This window comes from Acipenser ruthenus, chromosome 30 (genome assembly GCF_902713425.1).
Source record: "Acipenser ruthenus chromosome 30, fAciRut3.2 maternal haplotype, whole genome shotgun sequence".
Classification (NCBI taxonomy): Eukaryota; Metazoa; Chordata; class Actinopteri; order Acipenseriformes; family Acipenseridae; genus Acipenser; species Acipenser ruthenus.
Genome location: NC_081218.1, coordinates 10247303 through 10257397, shown reverse-complemented (window position 1 = coordinate 10257397; position 10095 = coordinate 10247303). Strand labels below are relative to the sequence as shown.

The window sequence follows — 10095 nt, the reverse complement described above, 5'->3', positions numbered from 1 at the left end:
TTACAGACATATTGTTACGAAAGAAGGAATTCAAGGAAATGGCTGGATGAAATATCCAGTCTAAAACTCAAGTCTTTTTCACAGTGGGCTTTTGTACGCACTCTCAAAATTACAAAGCTCCCACATTGTAAACTAATCCCACTGCTGACACCAATTCTCTCCCTGTCCAGGATTTTTAAAGGGATTACTCCACAAAAACCAACACAAACCTACACCACGAGATTATAAAGTACCGAAGGAAAATGAAAATCCCCAAAAAGGTGATCCACCGAGTTAATTCATACTTCCAGAAAACTAGGGGAGGGGGTTTAGAGCTGCACAGGCATGTCACTCCTAGAGCCTAGATCATTCACTCAGTGGGATGTCTGAGTAGGACAAAAATGTATCATCTTACCCCATGTAAGGTAAAATGTACACTGCCAGCACAGCAGAACACCACTGCACCCATTTAAATAGATACAGGCTTTCTACTCTTGGTTTAATCTTGGTTTCATCCTAGAAAGAGCAGCTTTGAATTTTGGGGTAGGGGTCTGTACAAGGACCATTGGACACCAAGACTACATATGAACTAGTCCAGAAGCAGACAGCAGGGAACCACACTACATGGGTCAGAGCTCCAGGATCATTGCTCTGCTTTACTGTTACTGGCAGATGGGGCTCCTTCGGTAAGATGATACTCTGTTTATTAATTGAATGTATTTATTTTATTTCACCACTCGTGAATTCATACACAGCAAGGGCACGAAGCCCTCATTAATACCCTCCAACGAAAACTCAGCAACTGAAGCCCCTGTGCTCCCCAGCATGCAGTTTACACTGCTGTGCTGAACAAGTGAACAATCATTGATGTTATAAATCACACGATAAAATAAAGCATTGAAACAGCTATAAGTCACGTTATTACAATTCATTCAGGAGCTTAACAAATACAAACAATTCAAGTTTAATAAAATATTCTTTCTGTCATTCTTTTACGATGGATGTTAAGATCATTAGACTCCTGGTCTACCGCTATGTGCTAAAGTTTAATCAATCTAAAACCTATTTTTTTTATAAATGGCTAACATCTCATACGCTCGTATTTCCATTTTGACAACATCTCCTTTTATCAATTCATGTTTGAAGAGCTCGATGTGTAGTTATACATAAACAATATTTGTTTTTCCACTCTGCACAATAATTAAAAGTCATTTCCATTAGTTATCACAAGTTATAAAAAGTTATCAATGTGTGCATGACTGTTAGATCTGTCTTGCTGACGGCTTGGTTTTAAGTTTCTAAGGTACCCAGACCTCAGCGATTATTTCAGTTCAATTCAAAGTGCCAGTGGTTTGGGAATTGGCTGTTGCATTCAAGTGTACTTTTTTGTTTGTGTTTTTTTATATAGCTTTTAATTTCAGTTTATTGAAATGTATAGTAACACTTACTCATTTTAGAATCCTAAACTAACTAAATAAATAAACTAGCAACCAGCTGTAAAACGAAGCCTACCTGTTGGTATTTATCCTGTGAAATGCCTGGCGGGGATACATACAAATCGGTTTTTTATATTCCCCTGTGCTCAAATAAACCCAGATAAGCCTGAAGCTGTTGCCATTGCTACCTTTTCTTAAAACACAGTGCCAAAGCTCCTGTCACATTGCCAAACCGCTAAATAAACAGTACTTCACAGTGCTTTAAAAAAAAAAAAAAAAAAGAGCTTCAATGTCTTTCCTGTGCCGGATACAACTTCATTGATACGTGTATTGTTTGTATTTATTTATTTCTTTATTTCTTAATGTAAGTGTTACTATAGCTTTATCCTTAACAGCCAATCCATGAAGCCTCATCTTGTTTCTAAATGCCTCCCGTCTCCATGTTCTGTTCACACTCCCCGGCCTGCGTGCCAGCTTTAGTTTGGTGGCAAATATTCCCGATTCCCTCATTGTACCGGTTTTGTTTCATTTTGGAAACATTCCATGTGGCAGGCTTCATTGCTAAATGGCCATGCTTTATTCTCTGTAAATAATAATAATAATAATAATAATAATAATAATAATAATAATAATAATAATAATAATACAGAAGTGAGGAAGTGAAAACATTGAAGAATCTTCCGTTCTGTTTAGTCTGCTGAATGTTGAGAGTGACCCTGTTATAATCCTCACTGGATAATATATTCAACGTGACTCCAGTGTTTTTTCCCCCTTTAATTTTACATTAGATCCTTTGAATCAGGGACCCAAGATTTTCAGTAGTACAGCATAAGCAGTGAAACCAACCTTAGATTTTGCAGATCGGGAATCTTTGTTAAGGATTTTTAGTATTTTGTGTTTCATGCTAACTTATCTTTTATTCTCTTTTAAAGACTGATTTGTACGGTGGTTGATGTTTACAATCCCATATCCTTAACTCTCTCTTGTGCATGCACTTGTCATTACTTATTATTATTATAACTATTTTTTTGTATTTGTACAGATGCACGTCTTGTGAGTACTAAAGTGTTCCATTTAGCTGTAAATATTTGCTGTGTGTTCTCGTCTGTCTGTATGTCAGTCTATCTGTCGGTGTGCTATTGTGAGAATTCTTTAGCTAACGCAAGTCTTACGTTACTAGGATCCATGGGAGTGTTTAGGGTTTAATGCACCACAGCCTCAAAAGCTTTCAGAATGTATCCCAATGGGGGGCTTGGGAGGGGCTGTTTTACGTGGGCTAGCTTCAAAACACAAGGTTCGTGTGACTGTAACTATTGCTGATTTCTGGTTACATGTGTATCAAAGGATTGTGACCTGCATCATTGTATTTGATACCAGGGATTGTGTAGAGAATATTTTCTCCGGGCACTGGCCTTAATCTTTGGGGGTTCAGAATGGGTAGACACCAGTCCCTCTGAGCCTGACCAGCAGCCTTATTCTGGGCTGATGACCCTAAATGTATATCACTATTGTCCTTCAATACTCTGGGTAACAAAAGAAACTGGCAGCACATTGACAGCTGCACTTCAGAACACTGCAAAGTAGACCCCTTTTTCAGGTTTAATTCAGGCTCTACATTAGATTGGTGAAAGCTAGAACTAGCTTATTTTTCCACCTGAGATTGCCACCATTAACCTTCGACCAGATATTGCCTTGTGGTCTGGATCAGCACGCCTTGTTCACCAGGTAGAGTTAACAGTGCCATGGAAGGATGCTGTAGATGAGGCGTATGAGAGGAAGAAACTGCGGTACTCTCAACTAGCCGCTGAAGCAGAACAGCAAGGATGGAGAGTCCAGGTTTACCCAGTGGAGGTGGGTTGTCAAGGATTTGTGGAACACTCCACAACGTGGTTTCTCAGAGACGTTGGATTCAGTGGCCAAGACTTGCGTCACACAGTGAAGAACTTATCTGAAGCAGCAGAGAGGAGCAGCAACTGGCTGTGGTTGAGACGGAAAGATTCTGGTTGGGGATCTCAAGCACAATAGAAAGAAAGAAATGTTGATGTAAGGGTAAGTAAGCTGGGTTGAGTTGAGTGTGGGACGGAGGGAGGTGATGCCGGGACGTCAGAATAACTGTTGAGCCCTCTTGAGGTGTCGTGGGCTAGTCGACAAAATACAGAGGATGGAAGGTGCCCACTTGAAGACCCTAGAGATGTACCCTACTTAGCTCAATCCAGACAATTGTCATGCTGATGCGCTGGGGAGACCGCACTGTGGTTGATCCCCGGAGCCAGCATCGCAGCCGTTGTGTGTGCTGATGCGCTGGAGCAGGCATTACACTTCAGCCATCAACACCAGGCAGAAGGATATCTACATCATCAGATGGAAGGAAACACAAATGGATGGAGACGCAGATGGATCACATTAGTTTACTGTAAAGCTACGTTTTAGTTGGTGCTTATCTTGGCCTGAGCCGAGTTCAAATCAGCATGAAGTTTTAACATCTACTCTCGTGTAATGGAAATCATGGAGATCTGGATACGTCCAGTGACTGCTGTGAATAGTGCAGGTGGCAACAAGGGAAAGACCTTGTAACAGCCTGGAGAGCCAGCTGACAGGAGGAAAGACACCCCATTGGGGCTGACAAGGGTTAGCTAACCTTGTCGGCAGTATCCAGCTCTTTCATTCTTGTTGTGAGGTGGAACACACATAGCACAGCCTCATAACTGTGACTATAGACTACAGCACAATGAAGGGGCAGCGGTCTGCTGTAATCGATTACTACACTGTGCTTTTACCGTGGTATACTGCAGTAAACTTTAATAATGATGCCTAATATAGACTTCATGCTAATCTGGTCCTGCTGTGTAAGTTCTAAGGGAGGCTTAACATTGTCTTGGAGGTCAAATTCAGCTACCTCCAGACCCTTATCTCTCCCTACACCCCCACTCGACCTCTCCGCTCCACCTGCACTAGAAGACTGGCTCTACCTCCTCTACGCTCCCCTGCCTCCAGAGCCCGCTCCTTCTCCACCCTCACTCAGCAGTGGTGGAATGACCTTCCTACAGATGTCAGGACTGCCCAGTCCCTGACCACATTCCGGCACCTCCTTAAGACTCACCTCTTCAGACAGCACCTGTAGAACTCCTCTGTTTTTCCCCTGGGACACTTAACACCCTTCTTTAAATGTTTTTTACTTGCTCTTATCTGCCCCCTATTTTACTGCATTTAATCCTGTACTTCAGAGTACTGTAATCTGCCAAGTGTTTAATCTGTAGTATTTTGTATTTAATCATATCCTGATGTAACTATCACTGAGACTGTTATCTGCTATATTATTGAATTGTATTTTGTCACACATGTACTTGCTTGAACCAAAGTCATTGTATTTATCTTGCTCTTAATGGTATTATTATTTGTACTGTGATACTTGAAATGCATTTGCTTACGATTATAAATCGCCCTGGATAAGGGCGTCTGCTAATAAATAAATAATAATAATGCAAATGCAATGATTGCAGCTTGATATTGTAATCAATTTGCATCTCAGCCCATTGAATTAAATGGAAATGCAAGGGCTGGACGCAAACCACAAACCATACGATTCAGAGACGAACGACTTTTCATGCAGCACGCTCTGTAGATGAGAGGTTTAGTGTGGGTCTTAGGCTGATGTCAGTGTTATTTACTCATCCCCCACTAGGAGGCGATCCATTACAATATGCGTTTGCTTACTCGCTTAACACGATCAAGACACATTATTGTGGATTAAAAAAAAAAAAAGACTTCACAGAGAGTTAGATTTTTGTATAACCTTTAATCAATTTAACAATTTGCTTTTAGAATTATGATTTACATGATTTTAAATCAGCTCCATGTATGTTTTTATTTGTATAACGCACCCTCTCTCACAGCGTGTGGAGGGTGAAACCCAGGCTAGCATTGCAGCTGTTCTGGTTGGTCGGTACAAGGTGTGTTATAAAGGGATTGGACGGAGGCTGGAGTGAATGGGAGGGGCTTAAGCAGCAGCGGCGAATCCAACGCTGTTGTTTTGCCTGTTGTAGACGGAGTAATACTGCCTCAGGAACACATCTCCCAGAATCCACAGGGGCTGGCCGTTCTGGGAAGGCAGGTAGGTACCCATGATGCCGCTGGTGCAGTACTGTTGTCCGTTCTGGTTTTTCTGGAGGAAGAGAGAAAGAAGAATGTCAGGGGGGAAAACATCAGAGCAATGCATAGTGAGTTGAATTAGGGTTTATAAAAGAAACTAAACTTGAACGTGTTTGCACACATGTACCAATAATGTTTGAAGGTATGGATGCCCTGTATTGAATGCCGATAATTATAAATCATGTAAAAACCAGCCAATAAGTATTTCTCTAAATTCTAATTGCATCTCATCCTATGTTGAGATGTCATCCTGTGCATGAACACAGGCCAATATTCTAAAGTTACTAAAAACAATACTTTGTGTTTAATAGTAGTTTCTGTGGGCAAGATCTGTCGTGTGGAGGGTGTTCTCTCACACAAAACTGCACAATCACATCCTATAAAATAAGAGACACCCCACACACAATGTAATAACCTGCAATCAAGACAGAACACTGGATTCTCTGTAAGGCACAGAGGAAAGGGACATTACTTACAACGATGGTGTAGGCAGATGGGGGCAGGGGGAAGTTCACTCCATTGATGTTAAAGGTAATAGTAGGCATGTTAGCCAGGTTGTTGCAATCAATAATGTACTGAAAATAACAAGAAACAAACATTAGGATTATACAGCACGTATTGCAAATCAAACCGAAACCCTTGACAGATGCAAAACACACCAAAATATATATTTTAAATGGAGTCTCCATGAATAGATTGTTTTTGTAACTGCATAGAAGTTTCTGACTTTTTATTTGAGATGTTTTTGTTACACTTATAATTGCTCTGTAAAAATGCAATCATTGCACAGATGGAATGCAACCTCACGTTTAATTACAAAATGATGACTATAAAACAAATGGACAGAAATAAGGACGTTGCTAAAGTCTTTTGTACCCAGTATTTGCACAAGGGGTTGAAAGAAAAATGCAAACACAGTGCAATTAAGGACATATCAAGTACAGTACTGCTTACAATCTGTATGTAGATTGAGCTGTGATTTAATTCCTAGTTACAGTGGAGACTGGTTATGCTGAGTTCCAGTGTACTCACCTCCCCATTCTCGTTAGCCTGAGCTCCAATGTACTGCTGCAGGTATCCCAGGTACTGCTGAGGGCAGGTGAGGAGGGAAGTGCCTGTGTCCACAATAGCCTGGCAGCCCCCTTTGCACCAGCCAGTCTCCTGGTTGTTGATTGAGAAGCTAAAAAATAAACACGGTTAGGCTTGATCTTTAAGTGGTTGTTGCTTTCAAAGCAAGTCTGAAATGGTTTCATTTGGAGCGGTCTGGAGACGTATTGAAGCCAGCAATGCCTGTGGAGTGCTGTTTGAAATGTAGAGCTTCCATCTGAATGCAATGGCATGGTTCAGGTTAAGGTAGAGAGAGATAAGGAGGACCTACCCATTAATTCCAATCTGCCAGTACAACTCACTAGTGACGTCAGTCCAGTAGATGCTGCCAGTGTATCGGCTCTGATCAACGCCCCCAAATGTCACCTCGCTGCCTTGTGCCTCATTTCTGAAAGAAAACAGCAACAAAATAATGCATTAATAAAAGAAAGTCCAACTGCATCTATAACAAGTTGTAAATGATATCATAAACTGCTGTAGAATTATTACCTATCCCTTCAATAATACAGTATTGGGGCTAACATACCGGCTCAGGTAGAAGGCAAAAACGTTGGCCTGCAGCAAGTTCTGCTGCATCATGGTGTCCATGACAGGGGTCTCTCCTCCTGCAGCCAAGCTGGGGTAGGCCATGCCCAGGATGCCATCAAACTGGGCGTACACAAAGTTGGTGCCGGGCTCATTGGTGCTCAGACCCACCTCCTGGTTGCTGATGGCAATGCCTCCGACCTGAGCAGCAGGAGAGTTAGTGGTTAGACTGAGTAGCACTGTGCAGCGGCAGACCTGTCAAATCTGGGATCTCTTTACTCTACGTGTTATTACAGGAAGAATCAGTTAGGCTTCAGTTTCATATTTTATATTGAGGCGTCATAAACGTATCTGAAGGGCTGTAATTGTAGAATTAACAGTTACATTTAGACTTAACTTTTGCTGTCAACAAAATTAGAGGAAGTTATCATAACGATATAGTTAAAGAGAACATGTAAATAACAGGTAGATGCCACTTAAAAATGCTCCAAAAAGCTGCAAAGTAGCCTGTCCTCAGATGAGGACAATTGCACTTAATGGGTTAATAGGAAGAACCATCAGTTAGGGAACTGTTCCACCAGACTGCTGAGAGAGTCAGTGTAGTCTCGTACAGTGTAGGAGCAGCTAGATTACATCTTACAAAATATTTACACCAATACCACCTGCAGGATACCTAATGAACAGCATCATTAATTTAAAAAAAAAAAAAACACCAGCATATAGTAGAACTGAATAGCAACTAATAAGTGTGTCTAGATACCCAAACAGATGTTCTTATTCTCCCTGGGTATTTCTCAACTCACACATCCCCATCTCTGTGTATCTGAAGCCTGGAGTACTCACAGTGACAGTGTCGTAGCCGAAGACCCCAGTGAGGCTCCCAGTGCCGTACTGCAGAGAGAAGGACTGCCCATTACTGGACCAGGTGGAGGACTGAGAGGGGTTGAACACAGGGTGGTTTGCTGAGAAACAAAAGAGAATTGTGTCAAAGGTGTTTACTGTTGCTGTTGATCTATTTGTTCTGCAGACCTCATTTTTACTTTGACTCAGGCGAAGCAAAATAATTCTACTACGTTTCTGCTGCAGAACATGCTCTAAGATCACTTCTTGTGTTAGAGGGAAATATGACCCCACCCAAGCCCTACACTGCCTGTAGGAATCTAAAGTCCAATGGGGGCCTAATTACTAAGTTAAAGTGAAAAAACAAAAGCATGGAAAGTGTAATATGGAGGAGACCCTGTACTTACTGCAGGCCTGGCTGCTGCAGTACGTAGAGGCAACCCAGAGGTTGGAGGATCCGGTGTCAAACAGGACATAAAAAGACTGTGCTGGGGTCCCGATGGTGATGGGCCCATAATAGGACATCTGCAACAACAAACAAGGAAGAGGCGACGTTAGATTAGGACTGCTTATCTGTGCTGCCGATGACCTGACAATGGTTTGCAAGTGGAATAAAACAAATGGGTTCTGCAGTGATTCTGTGCTGGCTTCCAGCCCCCAACTTCAAAAGGAATGTCTTTAACGGAAGGCATTGAGAAAGGTTTGTCTATTTGTCTAATTTACTATGTTTCTTCATGCAGTTCATTGAGTGTTTTGGTGTTGCGGGTGAAACAAGTATGTAAGGACGTACATCAGCGTAGTTCATGAGAGGCTCGTTGGTGGAGGTGGCGTAGACATTGGGGTGCAGGCCCTGGTACTTGAGGCCAGGATCAGTGTAATGGATTGCCTTCAGCTTCCCGCTATCCTTCATCTGCTGGCGGACAGACTTGAACTTCTTCAGAGGGACCCTGGAGGCAAGAAGTGCACATCGTTTTAATTTCTCACATAAAAGCATCAAAGCAACATACAGCACGGTGTGATGCATATGAGGAAAATGCACACAATGCATAAAAGTGTTGAAAAGCATGAAAGTGTTCTCACCTGATAAGTCCCTCTGACAGAGTCAAACACGCCAAAGCAACGATCAGCCACTTCATCATCTTTCCCAACCACTTCCTCTGCGTTCCTGGATGCACTGAAACTGGGGCTGAGCAGCCACTTTTATACCATCCAGGACGCCCTCACATCCCTCCAATCTAATCAGACGACTGTATTTAATAAAACACCTGCATCCTATTTTTGACTGTTCAAAATGACTTGCCCACATAATGTTTTTAATCTTATAGATAAAAAGTGCGGGGTCATCGGTTAATATAGTGAATATAAACACTGTAGAGCAGGTCGTCTATAGGTAGTGCTGCGTCTGATAGCTAGCAATTAAAGTGCTCACAGTCATGCACACATTGATAACTTTTTATAACTTGTGATAACTAATGGAAATGACTTTTAATTATTGTGCAGAGTGGAAAAACAAATATTGTTTATGTATAACTACACATCGAGCACTTAAAACATGAATTGATAAAAGGAGATGTTGTCAAAATGGAAATACGAGCGTATGAGATGTTAGCCATTTATATAAAAAAAAATGTTTTAGATTGATTAAACTTTAGCACATAGCAGTAGACCAGGAGTCTAATGATCTTAACATCCATCCTAAAAGAATGACAGAATGAATATTTTTAAACTTGAATTGTTTGTATTTGTTAAGCTCCTGAATGAATTGTAATAACGTGACTTACATCTGTTTCAATGCTTTATTTTATCGTGTGATTTATAACATCAATGATTCTTCACTTGTTCAGAACAGCAGTGTAAACTGCATGCTGGGGAGCACAGGGGCTTCAGTTGCTGAGTTTTCATTGGAGGGTATTAATAAGGGCTTCGTGCCCTTGCTCTGTATGAATTCACGAGTAGTGAAATCAAATAAATACATTCAATTAATAAACAGAGTATCATCTCACCAAAGGAACCCCATGTCAAGTGCAGCACAGCAGAGCGAGAGCGAGAGCCTTCATGG

General features: G+C 41.5%; 1 protein-coding gene across 1 annotated transcript; it reads right to left on the bottom strand.

Moving 5' to 3' along the window:
• Nucleotides 1–5235: 5235 nt before the first annotated feature.
• On the bottom strand, nucleotides 5236–9295 carry LOC117964470 (gastricsin-like). Its single transcript, XM_059005069.1, has 9 exons — nucleotides 9117–9295; nucleotides 8827–8983; nucleotides 8444–8561; nucleotides 8040–8158; nucleotides 7198–7397; nucleotides 6943–7059; nucleotides 6597–6744; nucleotides 6041–6139; nucleotides 5236–5577 (listed from the first exon to the last, which is right to left on the bottom strand). Exons 1-9 carry the CDS (start codon nucleotides 9173–9175, stop codon nucleotides 5413–5415), a joined length of 1182 nt encoding a protein of 393 aa, XP_058861052.1. The 5' UTR covers nucleotides 9176–9295; the 3' UTR covers nucleotides 5236–5412.
• Nucleotides 9296–10095: the final 800 nt, after the last annotated feature.

Excerpts from the sequence above, each read along its gene's own strand:
- LOC117964470 (XM_059005069.1), bottom strand. The coding sequence starts at position 9,175 with ATGATGAAGTGGCTGATCGTTGCTTTGGCGTGTTTGACTCTGTCAGAG. Across the intron at positions 7,060-7,197 it reads TTTGCCTTCTACCTGAGCCG|AAATGAGGCACAAGGCAGCG; the intron begins GTATGTTAGCCC and ends GTTTTCTTTCAG. Across the intron at positions 6,140-6,596 it reads AGGCTAACGAGAATGGGGAG|TACATTATTGATTGCAACAA; the intron begins GTGAGTACACTG and ends TGTTATTTTCAG.